The sequence below is a fragment of the Anguilla rostrata genome, chromosome 10, assembly GCF_018555375.3.
Source record: "Anguilla rostrata isolate EN2019 chromosome 10, ASM1855537v3, whole genome shotgun sequence".
In the NCBI taxonomy this organism is placed as follows: domain Eukaryota; kingdom Metazoa; phylum Chordata; class Actinopteri; order Anguilliformes; family Anguillidae; genus Anguilla; species Anguilla rostrata.
The window spans coordinates 41,640,586-41,658,687 of NC_057942.1; the positions used below are offsets into that span (position 1 = coordinate 41,640,586).

At 49.7% G+C, this 18,102-nt stretch overlaps 1 protein-coding gene across 7 annotated transcripts in view; it reads right to left on the bottom strand.

Annotated features, from left to right (window-relative positions):
- Window positions 1–18,102, bottom strand: part of dmxl1 (Dmx-like 1) — a 47,103-nt gene that overhangs the window by 27,336 nt on the left and 1,665 nt on the right. For 5 of the 7 annotated variants that reach the window (XM_064297243.1, XM_064297246.1, XM_064297239.1 and 2 more), the window contains exons 2-17: window positions 17,801–18,062; window positions 16,336–16,461; window positions 13,012–13,089; window positions 12,784–12,862; window positions 12,463–12,592; window positions 11,282–11,348; window positions 8,827–8,975; window positions 7,200–7,398; window positions 5,787–5,958; window positions 5,334–5,522; window positions 4,665–4,909; window positions 2,520–3,210; window positions 1,278–1,399; window positions 993–1,082; window positions 466–562; window positions 240–353 (exon numbers count right to left, since the gene is read on the bottom strand). In XM_064297243.1, the coding sequence (XP_064153313.1) occupies window positions 240–353; window positions 466–562; window positions 993–1,082; window positions 1,278–1,399; window positions 2,520–3,210; window positions 4,665–4,909; window positions 5,334–5,522; window positions 5,787–5,958; window positions 7,200–7,398; window positions 8,827–8,975; window positions 11,282–11,348; window positions 12,463–12,592; window positions 12,784–12,862; window positions 13,012–13,089; window positions 16,336–16,461; window positions 17,801–17,887 (2,635 nt within the window). In that variant the 5' untranslated portion in view covers window positions 17,888–18,062. The remainder of the gene's footprint in view (window positions 1–239; window positions 354–465; window positions 563–992; window positions 1,083–1,277; window positions 1,400–2,519; window positions 3,211–4,664; window positions 4,910–5,333; window positions 5,523–5,786; window positions 5,959–7,199; window positions 7,399–8,826; window positions 8,976–11,281; window positions 11,349–12,462; window positions 12,593–12,783; window positions 12,863–13,011; window positions 13,090–16,335; window positions 16,462–17,800; window positions 18,063–18,102) is intronic. The other 2 variants (XM_064297244.1, XM_064297245.1) reach the window with 1 other exon arrangement.

The following is an 18,102-nucleotide window of genomic DNA, read 5'->3' on the forward strand; positions in this document are numbered from 1 at the left end:
GTGTTGTGAGGAGGAGATGTGGGGTAACTACACAGGCTTTCATACACAAAAGGAGACCAACTTGGGGGGCGGCATGACAATGGCTACTTTTTAATGGAAGCTCGACGGCTACGAGTTACACCTTGCAGGTTGTCCACCGTTCTTCTCTACCCCTCACACACGTAACCAGCAGAGCACAGTCAGAGTCTTACACCGGTCATGCTTGTGGCATCGCGTTTGTGTGGGCTGGAGGTACCCACCCACAGTGACCTGGAGCGCAGCCAGCTGCAGGTGCCACATGTGCAGGAGGGACCGCCCAGTCTGCGTGTACTCCAGCACCACCAGGAAGAACCGCGCCGAGAAGTCGCCGTGGTCTGGGAAGGGGCGGAAACATCGAGACAAGCGTTAGCATCGTGCTAAACTGGCACAGTGTGGGGGCTGGGGGGGTGGCGGAGGGCTGGGGTTGGGCTGGGCGGGGCAGCCTACCCGTCTCCGTGGGTGGGACGTCCTGTGTGGGGTCTGTCTCGCTCCCCAAGATCAGGTCCTCCTCAAACACGTGCAGCAGCTGGGTCTCCTTCCCCTGCTGAAGAGACAGACAAAGAGTGCCGTTATTTCAGCGTGAACCCTGAGTAAATCATGTCTGAGTACTAAAACTTTTATTTTAGCCACAGTTAAAACAACTGAACAGTGGGTGGTAATTTTGTGTAAACTGTATATTAGCAGACACCTGGGGTGGCTCAGAGAGAAAGGAAAGGATTTATTTGGACTTTCAGGCATACATTTTTTAAATAAATTAAACCAATCAGGTGTGTTTTAAATTTCCACTAATGAGAACAGATGAACATCCATCTTAAAATCAATTACCACACCACTGCAAATGGAACAAATTGTACCCATTCGCTTAATGACTTTATAATGTAATAAAAATGGCATTTCTGTAACCTTTAGCATAATGGGCTTTCCACCAAATCATCTGATTCATACTGTGAAGTCGTTCAGAAAAGTGTACATACAAGCTCAGTGATGGCGTCCAGCTCGATGATGCAGCCTGGCCTCGCAGTCGACTGCTGACTGATGATGTTAAACACTTCTCCAACATATTTCTGAAATTCAAGGGGGGAGGGGAAAAAAAAAAGACAAATATTATATCTAAATCTTTTCCTTTTTCAACAAGTCTTAAAACATTTTCAGTACATGAAGGGAGAAACACATCTGAATAAGGCCTTTACACAAAAGGCTGCTTCCACGCCAGGCATGGGACAAGCCCCACTAAATCGCCGAAGGATGTGGTCCCTTACTGAGATTTCGGGGTTGGAGAGCTCGCTCAGCAGCTTCTTGGCCTCGATGACGGCCTGGTAGAGCCTCAGCGAGTGGCCGTCGCTCGCCACGAAGCAGGCGCTCGGGGAGTTGCCATAGACACCTGGGGAGAGCAAGACAACACCATGACAACCCTGGTGGCCATTTAGAACGAGCGCAACGTGAAATACACTCTGTTTACCCAGAGATGTTCAGCCCGACGCATTTATCAAGGAAAAGAACATTGCAAAATGAAAATCTGCTCCAGATGGTTCTCATAAGGATAACTAATCTAAAGACAAAATATATATGGCAAGCACACCAGGACATGGACAGAAACATAAACGACTTCTCTCACAGATTGTCTACGCTCGCCAAACCACCAGCTCCCAATTCATAATACTGAAAGCTAATAGCATTACATTTATTTGGCAGACGCTTTTATCCAAAGCGACGTACAATAAGTACATACCAAAAAATGGATGGGGGAGGGTTAGGGAGGACTTGAGTTTGTGCCGACATTTAGCTCATGGTGAATACTCATAAGGCCGAGTTGAACAGGATAACTAGGACAGAGCCTATCAGAACCAGAACCTCCTCCTACCAGCTGGACCCTGCTAAGGAAGTAAAGCGGAGGCAGACCATCTGGTTTGACTAAAAATTCTGTGTCATTACCAACTGGACCCGCCTACCCTCACAAAGTAGGGAGTAAACACAGAAATCATATTCTGCTCCCTCTGGCAAAGACTGCTGACCCTCCACTCACTCAGGTCTGTGTTCTTAACACTGAAACTTCTGTCGCCCAATTACTGAAGCCAACTGGATGAACCTTATGAATATTTGTGAAGGCACAGGACCAAGGACAATATTGCAGCCGTGGATGTTCTTTCCTTGGGTACGCCCGCTCATAAACTTCCATAAACTGTGATCGAAGCTGCTCTTGCCAAACCGAACACCCTGCAGCCTGGAAGCCGAGAGGAAGGAAGGGCCACTGGAGATGACCATCTTATTGGTTTACAGGATCTGTGAGGCTCTTACCCAGGTAGCTGATTGGTTAACAGGATCAGTGAGGCACTTACCCAGGCTTGTGATTGGTTAACAGCATCTATGAGGCTCTTAAACCAGGCGTGTGATTGGTTAACAGGGACAGTGAGGCTCTTACGCAGGCGTGTGATTGGTTAACAGGGTCAGTGAGGCTCTTACTCAGGCGTGTGATTGGTTAACAGGGTCAGTGAGGCTCTTACCCAGGCAGTTGCTGGGGATGAGCGTGGGGAGCCAGGCCACGTTGGAGAAGGCCGAGGCGTGCAGCGAGTTGATCCTGGCCAGCTCCGACACGCCCCCGGAGAAGGACAGCGGCCCCACAGGGTCCACCCGCCACAGGATCAGCTCGCTGTAGATGGCGTTGGGGTCCTGGGACATGGCGCCGGCGGACAGGCGTCCCGGGCGGCCCAGCAGCGGGCCGGGGGCGGCGGCGGGGGCGTTGGCGGGTCGGCCGCGGGCGCAGTCCGTCTCCGGCGTGCGCAGCGCGTTGTGGTGCGAGGTGGTCAGCAGCAGGGGCAGCAGCGGGTGGCAGGCCAGGCCGTTGAGGTGGAAGCGGTGGCCGCAGTAGCGCCACTTGTGCGCCACGCTCAGCACGGTGGAGAAGGCCGACTCCTCGGCGAAGCCCACCGCCCACTGGTTGAGCGAGCCGTCGGCGTGCTTGGAGATCATCAGCACGCTGGGCGTGAAGATGCTGAGCCGCGGGCCGCCGGGCGCCTTGGCGTGGCCGAAGGCGACGGGCGCCGACGGCGAGTGTGCCAGCGCGGCGGGCCGCTGCCGGCCCTGCTGGATGGCCAGCTCCAGGTTCTTGTTGCAGGCGTACATCACCACGCTGCGGCTCAGCGAGTTGGCATCGCCCGTCGGGAAGGCCACGGGGATCCGCGACACGAACGACACCTGCCAACAAACACCACGGTCACCGCGTTACCACGGACACCACGTTACCACGGTCACCAAGTTACCACAGACACCACGTTACCATGGTCACCAAGTTACCATGGACACCACGTTACCACAGATACCGCATTACCACAGATACCGCGTTACCACGGTCACCACGTTACCACAGACACTGCGTTACTACGGTCACCGCGTTACCACAGTCACATACAATCTCTTCTTTGTAAAGTACTAGGGCTGCTCGACATATCGAATGGCAGTGTAATAAGAACTGTCGGGGCATACAGGCGATCTTTCTTCTTTTTTTCTTTAATCATATCTGGTGCACTAGTAAACAACCTAACCTCAGAGGCCATGTGAAATGCTTCCAGGGGGAAAAAAAAAGCACTGATATCTGATTGGGTGTTCATAAGACAGCCAATCAAGCAGCAAGACCTTGCAGCTTTCAAGTGACTGAAAAAAAAGATCACATGGAAGCTGTACGACCTTGCTGCCGACTGGGTGTCTTATCAGCACCCAGTAGATCAGTGACGTAATTTTTTTTTTTTTTTTTTAATCCTTGAAGCATTTCACAAGGCCTCTGATTTTTGGCTGTGTAGTACCGCATCAGGTATGATTAAAGGAAGAGAAAAAAGATCATCTACATGCCCCATGGCGGCCGTTCTTCTTATTACACTTTAAAAACCTTGATTCAGTATATCGCGCAGCCCTGTAAAGTACAAAAAAAACCAGGGATAATTGGGCTAAAGTGCTTATTTTCATAAAACGACAACATTGAGTGCTTTATTTATACGCCACGGGCGCTGGAACGCAGCAGTAAATAAACACATAAAAATAAATAAATAAAATAAATAAGACTATCTGTATTTACGTTTTACCATCTGCTCCACCGCGGCTCCAGTCTGAATTGGCCCTTACGCTCTAGAGGCAGCCTTGAACGGCACATCAAAACAAACACGGTCTGCTTAATGCTTTACACACCGCTTTTTTATGTACACGAAACTGCCAAAGAGATTTTAATTGATGCGCAATTAAGAGAGCGTCGCGTCCATCAACACAAGCGAGAGTCAGGAGAGCACGGAGAATACAAATGAGGATGAGCCTCTACAGGAACAGGGCCCTTAGAGACATACGGAGGGCAGCTGTGTGTGCGTGTGTGTGTGTGTGTGCGTGCGTGTGTGTGTATCTGTGTGTCTGTGTGTGTGCGGGCATGTATCTGTGTGTGTGCCTGTGTGTGTGTGAGTGTGTGTGTGTGTGTGTGTGTGTGTATGTATGCCTGAGTGTGTGTGTGTGTGTGAGTGTACGTGTGTGTCTGTGTGTGTGCGGGCATGTATCTGTGTGTGTGCGTGTGCCTGTGTGTGTGTGCGTGTGTGTGTGTGTGTGTGTGTGCCTGAGTGTGTGTGTGTGTGCGAGTGTGAGTGTGTGTGTGTATGTACGGTGCGCTGGCCCACCTGCACCTGCCGGAACATTCCAGGCTGGTACTCGTCCAGCCAGTCCACGTGCCAGACCAGCAGGGAGCCGTCCATCGGGTGGATGCTGAACAGCATGTCGGCGCCTTTGTTCCAGTCCTCCAGCAGCACCTCCACCTGGTGGTCCACTGCAGCCGCGGGCAGCGGGACCCCGCCCGCCTCCGCCCCGCCCCCTCCCGCTCGCCTCCCGGGAGAAGACGGCGGATCTTCCTCGTCGCAGCCGGCTTCTGTCAAACGGTCGACGGAAATGGCGTTTAGAAGCACTGAGGGGCTCTGCACTGAGGACATGAAACCCACACACAGTATAGTATGGCTGGACCAAGCGGGCCTGGAATTTATGACTCAGCCTTGTGAGCGCTACAGAGTTAGCATGCCAACCGTGTACAACTGCATTCAAATATGCTAACCACGTTAGGAACCAACCCTCAGCTAAGCTCTGTCCCTGAGGTTCATGTCTAGATGAACAGAATGAGAGGTTCTTCACTAAATTTACTTAGCAAATTTTTTTTTTTTTTTTAAAGTTTTTAAATTAAGCTTTAACACTGTAAAGGTTTTGAAAGGTTACAATGCAACTGCAGCAGCCCAAGAAGGTTTTTTAAACCAAAAACAGCCAATGGCATTGCTGGAAGGGAACGCGAGCCCCGCCCCTACCCTCGTCGGATTGGGCGGCCTGCTCGGGGGTCTGCTGCTCCAGGCTGGCTCGGAGCTGCTGCAGGTAGACCTCCATGGCCAGCGTCAGGTGCAGCTCCTTGTTGTTGAGCCAGTGGACGGTGAAGGGTCCCCCGGGCTCCTCGTCGTCCGACCCGTTCAGCGCCGAGATGGAGGGGAGGAGGGGAATGTCTGCAACGCACAGCGAGCCTGTGAAGCTTAACAGCGCTTATGTTTCACCGCACAAGCTGAACCACACAAGCTTAACCACACAACGCTTAACTGCACAATGCTCAACTTCGCAACACTCAATTCAGAGTGATCTGAAATATGATCTGAATCTGAATTCAGAGTGATGTGAAATCTGAAATATGGCATAATCCTCCCCACAGAACATCTAGAAAGATGACCATAACCGACTCCAGTTCAGAAGGGGAGCGGGCGTGGCGCGTGTACCTGTGGCAGGGTTGATGCTGGCGGCGATGTGGAAGTGGCAGAGCGCGTTGGCGTGCGGGGCGGCGCTGAGCCGGTGGGCCTGGTGCCGGTCCCGCTGGTGCGGCAGGAAGCCCGTGTGCGAGGGCTGGGCCAGGTTCCGCGCCGGGCCTTTCCACGCATCCTTCAGGTGCAGCTGGCAAACCGAAAAAACCAGCACAATGTCAGAGTTATCGACAGAACGTCTTCGGCTAAACGAACAATGAGCGTGAGCTAGACTGCAGGCAGGACACTGGTACTCTGACTCTATGATGGGGGGCTGTAGGCATGGGGTTGATGGTTTTTGTTTCCACCTTAAAATCAGCAAGCAGCTCACACCCAAGAAGCCAGGTGAGACAAGTTAATTATGTAACTTTATTTTAGCAATGCAGGCCTAAGGTACAGTAAAATCCAGCAGACCCTGCAGCTCTCCAGGACAGGGACTGAAGATCCTTGCTTTATGAACACTGTTTCAGTAAGGTCAGGGGTCAACATGACTGCAGACACGTGGGACTTTGAAATGCCAGTGAGATTGTAGGGATCCACCAAATCCAAAATTATGTTCGTAGAAAAAGATTTCCTGTTCCACAGTCTCAGAATTTTGTAATTATCCCCAAAATGTTTTTGTAAAAAATGTAATCCATGATCCCTCCTCCAAACTGATCATGCGACAGTCAGCGCCTACAGCCGCCAGCGAGCCCCTCAACGCTCGCGACCATGTGATCGCCGCTGACCCCCCTGAACTTTCTCTGACTTTACCCTGCGGATTAATGCCAACATCCTTACACCCCCCCCACCGCCCCCCCCCGCCATCCCGCCGGCCGTCCGCGCGGGCGGGAGCAGCGGCTCAGGCTCGCTCTTTGTCCCGCGACACAAAGAAGCAAAGTCACATGACCGCGGCGTTCGCATTCCTCGGGCCGCTCTCATCGATAAACAAAACTGCCGCTCGGCTGCCGAGCTGCCGTCGCCCCCGGTAACGGCGAGCGGGGCCTCTCTGCTCCCAGGCAACACGAGCGTTCCGTGGGGAGGGGAGGGGGGGGGTCATTTTGGAGCGGGCATTGATAGTGTTATGCTATGACCCCCTCCATCCAGTCATTATCACATCCCTTTTCTTTGCCCCCTAAAAAGCATTCCTTTCTTCGTTTTTTAAGAAGCTAATTGGTCTCGGCATTTTACTTTTACTGTTGCTAACGGGCTGAAAGGACACCAGTGCGTCATGTGACACGAGCTAACAAGCTAAGGTACGATCTTTGGGAAAATCAGAAGTGGGAGTGCTGTGTTTCTTCCAGTCTTTATTACTTTGTATTTACTTTAGATACACGCTTTAAATTCGTCCTCGGGTCCTGCAAAAGCCAAGGGGGAAGGTGGGGGGGGGGGGGCGTCCCGCGTTTGGCTCACCTCCTGGGGGGCCCTGCCCGGCGTTTTGGTGACGGAGGGGCACCTCTTGACGACGTCGGCGGCGGGCCGGAGCACATCCCCGTTGGCGTGACAACCGCCAAAGCCGGACAGCAGGCTGTCACTCGGGAGAACAGTCTCCGCCCACAACCGGCACACGCTGTCCTTGCAGCACGTCAGCAACACGTTACAGACTGAGCCCCTGGGGGAGAGAGAGAGGAAGGAGAGAGGGAGGAGGAGTAGGAAGAGGAGGACAGAGAGGAAGAAGAGAGGGAGGAGGAGGAGGAAGAGGAGGAGGGGAAGGGGGAGAAGGAAGAGGAGGAGGAGGACAAGGGGGAGGAGGACAGAGAGGAAGAGGAGGAGGGGAGGAGGAGAGAGAGAGAGATAGAGAGAGTGAGAGAGGAAGAGGAGGAGGAGGGGGAAGGGCAAAGGCAAGCCAAGGGTGAGCGCTACAAACTGCTGACCCACTGAGCACGCTCAGACAAGAGCACCAATCAAGTAATGGGACCGCTAGAGATCGCAACCAAGCCCACACAGCGAGATTATTTCAACAAATTGACAGTTCTGCTTGGGGTAGCATGAAAACCTATTCTTGTTAAAAGATATTAAAAATAAATAAATAATTGAATGGACAACATGTTTGTTATAGTGCATCTTTATGACGACTATCAGTGTGCGAAACACTGTGTGCCCGCCTAAGGGAAGCAGAGAGCGGGAAACAACAATCCCGTGCCAGAAAAAAAACCAGGAAACCATTCCCTCACCTCAGGAAAAGGAGGTCGAAAAACACGCATCATAACCGCGGGAAATCAAACACGCCGGATTAAAGCCCGCCGAACCCACACGGCCGCCACAGAGCTCCCCGCGCAGCCATGCGCGAACGCTAATCGCTACGCTAAAGCTGCTTTTGAGTATGCGGTGAAAAACCAGGAATTTCGATCACAAATTGTGAGACGAGGCTCATGGGCAACACGTTGAAATTTGATCCAGTTTCTGTAACCCCTGAGGAGAGCTCGCCGCATTTGCATTAGATTCGGGACTGACGAGCGACAGGAAATGATGTGTCAGCGATAAAGACGCCAAAATTACAGCAGACAAAAGGGTCTGTCGCGGGCCAACGAATCGCCATGGAAACGGAGGCATGGAAACGGGAAGGCGGTTTTGGCGTCATTTTACCCCGGACTCAGCGTGAGGCCTTCCCGCGGGCGAACAGCGGGCTGAACGCCGCGATAATTAGGCCCGAAAGGTAATTAAAGCTGCGAATCGGCGAAGGCCTGGCAGAGTTCATTTTGAGAAATTCCCTCCCGTGCGATAAACTACGGAATGATGAACGAGCGGCGACATATCGTTAGCCAAAGTCGTATTTCAAGATTGGCAAGATAATGACGACGAGGAGCGCTTGCTTAAAAGACACCTTAGCCGAGGTGTGTCTAAGGAGCGGATTACGCGTCTGTAAACAAAATTAGGGCTTTGAGAAATGAGCTGGTACTTAAGCACGCGCTCCCTCCCAGGCGCCTCCTCCCTCCCTCCTCCACCGCGCCTCCTCCCTCCTCCCCCGCGCCTCCTCGTTCCTCCGTCGCGCCTCCTCTCGTGCGCGCCTCCTCCTTGCTCCCCTGCACCTCCTCCCTACCGTGGCATGTACTTGCTGGTCTTCCTCCAGAAGCGTGACGCGGGGGGCCAGGTCAACGAGGAGAAGCCACTCCCTGGGACTCGGGAGGGTGGAGCCCCCGTCGACTGCCAGCAATGGGTGCTGTACCACACCTTCACCAGGCAGTCCTCCTGCGGGCGACACCAGCACTGTGACTGAGGGGGACCATCAACACTGTGACTGAGGGGACCATCAACACTGTGACTGAGGGGGACCATCAACACTGTGACTGAGGGGGACCATCAACACTGTGACTGAGGGGGACCATCAACACTGTGACTGAGGGGGACCATCAACACTGTGACTGAGGGGACCATCAACACTGTGACTGAGGGGGACCATCAACACTGTGACTGAGGGGACCATCAACACTGTGACTGAGGGGGCCATCAACACTGTGACTGAGGGGACCATCAACACTGTGACTGAGGGGACCATCAACACTGTGACTGAGGGGGACCATCAACACTGTGACTGAGGGGGACCATGACTCCAACACCCAACACACGCTTAGAAAGTACAGCAAATACACACACACACACAAACATACTACTGTAATACTACTCAAACTATGTGCACATTGCATATTATATATCAGTCTTCCTCCTGTGTATATACATATGCACTCACATACATGCAGGAAGACAAAGTTACAAAGTTGAACATCCAAAAATATTTGCACAACATAATACTAATGTAAATTACATATACCAGTCTGTGTACACACACACATACGTATATTACACACACAAACACACACACACACACACACACACACCCATATACACACACCCCTTTTTAATCACTAACCAGCTGCCAGGTACAGTGTGTCCTTGTTTGACCAGGAACAGAGTCCTGCTGCCAACACTGTGGCAGTTACTCTGGCTCTCCCTGCCTCACTATACACCACACATGTACCAGCCCGGGCACTGTCACAAGACCGGGGCGACGGCTAATTTGGAAGGTCTGGGTGAGATACGCCCAACTTTGGAACGGCCCCCCTCTCAGGCAGTCCCGAATGTCGGCACGCGCGTTGTTCCCACGGCGATGGCGGCTGACTTTTTTTCCCCCTCCTGGCCAATCGAAGTTGTGGTGACCTGGGCCCTTGCTCTGGTTCAGTTTACAGCTCTGTGGCTTTCGATCTGCACATGACTAGATTATCTTGGTGTTGTATTGAGAGTCTTTGCCCTCTTCACCAGGCGAGTAGACTTTCTTGAAAATGTTTAAGTAACGCCAAGAACTGAAAATGTACTGTTCTTTTTTAATAATACCATGTACTGAAAACGTACTGTTCTTTCTTAATTATACCATGCTGGTTACTTTTTTTGTGATTACCGGGTGTATTATAAATTATATTTGACAGCAAGTTCCAGAGCAAGATACAATGTAGTTCTACCGACTTTACTTTATGTGCAGGAACGCGTCAATAAACTTTTAGCACAAAGGGGGAAAAAAATGTTTTCCAGCGATCTATTGAATATGAAACGTTTTGGAGAACTGAAAAATTAAAAAGAATAAATTCTTAACGCGCCTCAAAAGAAGAAAAGCAACTAAAACCATAACACGCGGATGAAACGTCAAACGCACGCCTTGGTTCTGAACGCAACGGCCCTGCCACACACGCTTACGCCAAGCTGTCGGCACGCCGAGAAGGCCGCCGCCCCGCCGTAGCCAAAATCACGGGGTTTGTAACATATCCGCAAACGAGAAAGCGCAAAGCCGTCATACTATCTGTTTGAGTCTAATCCTCTAAAAGTGATCCGAGAGAAGTGGTGAGACACTTCGCATAAGCCAACGAATCCCCTGATGCGTGGAAGGGGAGACTTATCTCATTACACAGCCCATAATACAGATCTCCGTCGCCTGGGGAACGAAAATCACTTTTTAAAAGCTGATCTATAGCTCTGCGCCAAATGCAGAAATGCATCTTCACTAACAGGCAGCAAAATTCAATTTCACAAAAAATGAATAGGTTTTCTTTATTTAGATTATATATTTTTTTTTAATCTTCTTTTGTCATTTTTCCTCATACATTCATCATGCATATGCTCAGAGGGACCAAAGTTGCATACTTTAATTACATATTTTTACAGTTTGTGTCCGCACACCAGTTTAACAAATGCCTCTTCTCAACGAGCAGCCAGAAGTATAAAGCATAGGTAGAATTAAGTCTTGCCATGAGCAGTATAAAAAAAAGAGAAACTGTTATTCAAATTATGCATGTATATGAGCAGTTTGCCTCTGTGCAGTTCGCCAGTGTTTGATGTACAGTTACATGGAGCTGGAAGGAGATGAATGGGTTTTGCAGGTTTGCATATGTTCACACGCACCGTGCAGAGGCAGTGTTTTGTTAACATTTGTTAACATCCTGTAAAAGTGGGCCTGAAAGGGGAGGGGGTGGGGGGGGGGGGGGTAAATGAGACGGAAGAAGACCGACCTGCCCGGCCGTGGCAAAAAACTCGCCCCCCGGGGAGAACTTCATCAGGTGTGTCGAGGACGCGGTTCTGCAAACACAGAGAGAGAAACAGGGACAGATCTTATCTCCTGCTTTGAGTGTCTGAGCTGGTGTGGCTCACATGAGGTGACGGTCCGCTATACTGAAACAGACGGACAACAGAAGATCCAGCTACAGGTCATTAAGACAGCAGGGGCTCTATGAATAGATTTCCAAAGCTTATGAAGTGCACGTCTTCTCTCATCTGGATTCGGTTTCCCCGGAGACTACTTCCAACCCCTCCCCCCCCCCAAATTCATTTCAAAAATGGTGCAAACAGAGCAAACATTTTCCATGTTCTATTTATAAAACAATACGTGAATAAGATATATAGAACAAAGATGACTACATAAAATATGCATAGGATTACTTATCATTCTGTCACTCGTTACTTCAGTAGAGGGTCGCATGATGGTGATACTCATACGCAGCTCGATTTTTTGCCTTACAGCTGAATATGTACCAGCGGATGGTTGTACCACTGGTATGATTAATAGATTAAGAATGAAGAATGTTACATCACTACATTATCATCATTTAGCACACGCTCTTATCCTGAGCGACATACGCAACTTTTGGACCCATTTAAACAACTGGATATGTACTGAAGCAATGTGGATTAAGTACCTTGCTCAAGGGTACAACGGCACTGTCTGACCCAGGAATCAAACCTGCAGCCTTTCGGTTACAAGAGCAGTTCCATACCCGTTACACTACACTGCCGCCTGTTAGACCAGACCATTCACATAAAAAACAATACGGGGGGTGGTGGAGGGTGGGTAGCAATTTTAGCAAATTTAGCATGAAACATAGCGCACTACGGAAAACTGTCCAAGGTATGCAAAGCAGTCGAGGATGCGCACATGTAAAGTGTGTCTCCATAGTCTCAAGCAGGTAAAAAATATAAATAAATAATAATTTTAAAAAAAAATAAGTAGCTGTAATAAGTCTCCTCTTGGTCTTAAGACTACAGCAAATTTCACTTCTAAAATTGGAGCCTAACTTAAGTATCAGCTTCTTCATTGGTTTTTAAACGCAAACTGGCCCTCGAAGTGGACCCTGGCCCGTCGGGCCTGTTCAGCTCGTTCAGCAGCTTTCACAGCACAGCCCTTCCAGAACCTTACTTGCATTCCCAGACACATCTCCATGACGACGGGGGCGCTCGGATGGGCGTGTCGGCCTGCTCGTCCTCGGGGTCCGAACCGGAGCCGGACCACAGCTGCAGACTGGAGGACCCGGTCAGGAGACGGCGCCCTGGTCAAAGACAAGCGCCAGCGTTAGCGTTAGCATCAGCTAGCTCTCTCAGGTCAACGGTTACCCTTTTGTTTTTGAACAGAAGGAACATGGAACGGATTTGACTGTTCGGTGGTAAGCTAGCAATGTGCGGAGGCTCGGGCTTTAGATAATTTCGGCGGTAAGGGGTCGAAATCGTGACTCGGCCGCACCTGTGGGGTCCCACGCCAGGTTGTGCGCGACCGACTGCAAAACAAACTGCCCGCTCTTCTGCCACTGGTAGCTCAATTTCTGCAAACAAACATCAATTAAACAAAAATTCAGAAAACAAAGCAACACTAAAACGGTACAAGAGTATAACAAGCACACGTATCCCAGCTGTAAAGGACACAAGCAAACGGTACACGTGTGCAGAGACACAAAGATTCAGGAGAACTCACCGCGGACGTCTTTCCCTTCGGACTGAGGAGGCGAACGGGTTCGAACACACACACGACGTTCCCGTAGGAGGCCGCCACCTGCCACAACAGAGAGAGAGACGTCAGCGAGGAGTGACAGCGACACAAAGGCTCACACTCCCCTCCCCCCCCCCCCCTTTTCGAATCTGAAAGCGAAAGCGAGAATGAAAGGCAGACATCGCGCGTTTGCGGTTTCAGACATGACCTCGAACGCAGTCTCAACGGAGGTCGAGCAGCTCCAACACCGGGGTGAATATTCAGCAGCGCTGGGAAACCCAATAACATGACCCGTTTATGGTGGATGAATGTTCCGGAAGAAGAGACAGACAGAAGCTCTGATGGCTCTGCAGGCATTTCTGCCCTTGATCACCCCTCCCCCCTTCACCACCCACCCCTCCCCCCTTCACCACCGTCACCACCACAGCAGCAGCACCACACTGTAAGACTCTCTCTACAGAAGCAGAACACTACGCAGAGGAAGAATAAGAGATCGAAGTGTTAAGCGTGTGACAGATGACTACCGTGGGGGGGGGGGGTGGAAAGGACCGCGTAAAGAAATTACAGACTGCAGAGTCCAAATTACGGAGATGTGTGGAGGAGGCTCGGTCTTGGACGTGTGCAGGTACTAAAGAGGACGAGGGCCCAGAAGAACGTGGGGGGGAGGGTGGGGGGGTGCATTAGCGTTGATTACGGCAGGACAACTCCAGGACTTGCGATGCGTGTTATATGCGTGTTACATGCAATGAGAGGAAAGTGTTCTGTGGCAGGGAAGAGGGCCCTCCTGGTACGCTGGCAGCTGGTGTGCCAACGCTGTGTGGCACAGAAGCACGGAGAGAGAGGGGCCGTTTGTGTCCCCGGGGGGGCCCTACAACTCAGACCTGGAAACAGCGGAGGCTGTGAGCTCAGAAAAACTGTGTCGAGGCAGGAGCTCGCAGGGGAAGCTGTAATTTCCTGCTGGGATAATGAGTCGAGGAGAAGGACCACACGGGCCATTTTAATCTCTGTAATAAACTGGCACTGAAACCATCCGTTTGCGAGTTCAGAAGTAAACTTGTAAACAACACAGTCTGGGCTTCCAAACAGACCGAGGGAGGGGAAGCGCGATTTCGGCTGACCGGGGGAGGAAATAGACTCGCCTCTCGCAAATTGACAATCAACAACAGGGAGGACCTCAAACGCTCTAGCGTGATCCAAAATAACGTGGTCTTTATCATAATCGTGGCGACGGTGTAGAAGAGGACACTTATGACGGGTGGCCTTCTTATTTACACCGTCCCATTCTCACCCAAATACGCTCGCTGGCATCTCATCAGCCGGGTCAATTACGTTTTTGCCGCGTTTCGTTCGCCGAATTTTAACAGAGACGAATCGTTCTGTGTACGTCTGCAACGTTTCCGGCATCATTGCTGACGGAATTATTGGGACAATGCACCACCACTTGCTTTCCTTTGAGTGGTTATTACGTAGGCTACCGCTTTCTCAAACACCATGAAATTGCCTGCAATTTTCCGTGCGTCATTTTGTGGCTTAAACAAAAGGGGGAGAAAAAATGCAGAAAAGCCATTCCACACTCGCTCAGCATTACGACAACAATAACTTGCATAACTGCTCCATGGAGGTTTCATTTTTTAACGCATGCATATGTGCAGCCACATCTTCATACAGCGTTACGTACACAGACCATTATAAGAAAGGTATTTTCTTTTGAATTCTCTGCTCCAGCTGCTCATGGTTTTGGGTGGAAAGCAGAGGACTGAGTCATACTGATTGAGCTCATCTACGCAAGTGACTGTCTGCTGCAGTGACTAAATTTCCAAGGCTTGTGGAATGACAGATTACCACAAGGCACTACTTCTGCTTTGGCATTGGTCAGCTGTGAGTCTTCAGCCAAGCTGTGTTGTAGATCACCTGATCTCCAGCGCTAGCATGTTCATCGCTAGTCACTGCTAGCATGTTCAGCGCTAGTCGCTGCTAGCATGTCTAGCGCTAGTCACAGCTAGCATGTTCACTGCTAGCATGTCCAGCGCTAGTCACCGCTGCGTGTCCAGCGCACACCAAATACGGGAAGCGAAGCCTGGGAAATGCAGTGATGCGTAGAAGGCCTTGCAAAAAACGCGAGACTGTTTCTCCCACAGACATTAGAAAAGGTAACCGCGACAGCAAAAACAAAATGGCTCTCCAGAGAACGCCCCCCCAATTTCAGCACCATGCTGAAGTCAACTGGGATTTGAGTTCAAAAAGGAAAACTAGTTGCTCCACAGATGAGGATTCATGCGAAAGAAATTTATGCAGAAGAGGATTAAGATCAAGACTTTATTCCTTGGACACTTGTAACGGAAATACAAGTGACTTAACTGACAGAAAATGTTTGCCCTTGAGAAAACAGAACAAACTGAGCGACTACATTTTAGTCTTGTGTAAAGCTAAATTAAAAAGACTTCAGAATTTTGATATTTCAGTCAGACAGTAATGATGAAAACAATCGCTCTACGCACTGGCAGCAGGCCTTAACCCCTACATGAAAACTGCAAAATCGTCTGAAATAACATCAGACTGCAGACACTGAAATGTAACAGAAGCCTGAGGTTTGAATAACACAAATAACTCTTTCTTGCATGTTCCCCACTAGTTTGCCTTCAAGTGAAACCTGACAAAGCTACATTTGGCTTTCACTAGTGCCACAATATTTCCAGTGATGAACTGATTAGCCGTGTTCTTATTTTCGCCGTCAAGTTTTAGAGATGCCATAGAAATACTTTGCAATCATACCTATTGGTGAAGTCTAAAAAAAGAAATTAATTCCGATGACTGCAAGATGCATACATGTAACTATGTGCTAGTTACATGTAACCTCTATGCAGATCTCAGGCAACTTAAAACAATCCCCTGCAGCCAGTGTGCTAGATTTCACATGGGTAGCTGAAAAGCTTTAGGGCAATAAGCAGTTTACAATCAACCCTCATCAACTAGGGCAAATCATTCAAAGCCCTATTTCTGATCACCCGCTTCATTCAGGTTTCAGAAACACAGGCCTATATCTCATAACTATATTTCATAACCTGCAGGTTTCAGAACCTCCCAAGTACCCAGACTTTGCAAAGGCAACCCAAAATGCTCAAAAAAAAAGGAAGAAAAAAAAAAAAGGATTTAAGCCCCAAAGGAGACTTAATTAATCAAACCAAGCTTTTGCAAGCCTGTGCGTTAAGAGGAGCGCTGCAACGAGAGGACTGTCGCTGTGGAGATTAAGCAGAGAGAGTAGACGGGTAAGAGGGGATGAAGAGGACAGCAAGCGGGACGGTCTCCTACCTGGCCCCCCAGCAGCGAGCAGTCCACACAGCCCACTTGGATGTTCCCATGTTTCGCCCCCGGAATGATCTGCAGCCTCTGAAAGTCGCTGCCCAGGATCACGATGTCGCAGCCAGAAGCGTAGGCCTACGAGAGAGGAGAGAGAGAGCAGAGAAAGTGCATCCATTAGACCACGGCCACATCCAGGCATTCACAGTTTTCTGGGTGTGTACCAACATAGGCTATTCTGCTGCCTGTTATTTTGGCTTGCCAATTCTCAGTTCTGCATCTTCTATAGCTGTGAAATTCCCATTTTTTCAGAGCTGGAGCCAAGCTAACTCACCAAGTACTGGTTCCAAATCCTCGTCCTATTACCTGTATCCGAGCCGCAGTTGCAAACGACTGTCAGCTGAGCTCAACTTACCTAGTGTCGGCCAGGTTTGGCCAGCAAAACTGCGTGGAGAGATTTTGTGAAGCATCGGCAAAACTATTGGGCAAGACAAGATGCACTGGGATGTATCTGGCAAAATTGCAGAGCTACTTAATAATGTAGCTGTCCAATAGACTGTGTGCAATGACCGTGCATATCCAAATTGGCCTGTAATGTGTTGGTCTTAGCCTGTAACGTCAGGATAATTACTGTGCTCTCCAACAAAACAAGCGCAATATCCACTAGCATTAATGTTAACTTTACATTCACCACAGAAGGCATGAGTAGACAAAACAGTTGGTTCTCATACATAGACCACATTAACAAGGATAATATCAAGTCAGCTGGCAATATATTTTTTCATGTTTGTTCAGCAGAAACTTAACTCCCAAAATTCATTTTTTCCCCCACCAGTTCATAAGTTTTAGACTTCTAATTTCTTCTCCTATGCCAGTTCAGGTGACTGAATATATCCCGGTACCAAAATAGAAAACCAGCTGATCATCAGTTCCATATTATCTGCAATAGACTCCCGCAGACAAAGGCATTTGTAATCACCTCATGCACGACACAGCATGCAGTCTGTCAGCACAGAAAGAAAGGCAGAATACAGAGGACATATTGTTGGACACAGGAGTTAACTAAAGGTCATTTTGAATCAGCAATGTTTTTACCTTGCCAACACAAGGCAGGGCAGGCGCAGAAATAGTCTGCCATTGATCTTTACTGAGGGAAGATCTGGCTCGCCAGGGTATTGAATTCTTTGCCCTAGAGTGTACAGCAGGATTTCTGAAGGATGGTAGACCTCATACGAGTTCACATGACTCAGAGATACGTGGGTATCAATGTACTAAAAAATATTTTGGATTCATTCCCAAAAAAAAACAACAAAATGGGCACATGAATTTCGCTGTATGTTACAAGTTTTTACTGGTGTTCCACAAGCAGATTCTGCACGTGGATTTGCTTGCCAGTCACAAACACGGGAATGCAAAGTCACTTTAATGAACATGGCCAACACCTTACTTGGAAAAACGATTAGATGAACTTCCTTACCGTGAAAGGCTCGTCGTTTATGTTGCCTACAGCGAAACAGTTGTCACCGGGGTTGACAGCCCCCGTGAGGACTTGGTGTAGATTCATGGCGCTTAATGCTGTACGTCCCTCTTTCTCACCCTCCCTTTCTCAGCGTGGCATCACACTAGGAGCTGCACCCAGGACAGGACAGCACGATGAAGCCAATGACATTATAATTTCGGGTCTGTGCTTCCAGCAGATATGTCGTGGCGGGGTTGAAACGTGTTCCTGGGTTCGCCGTCTAGTTAATCCAAACCAAGATAACACCATTAACCAATCGG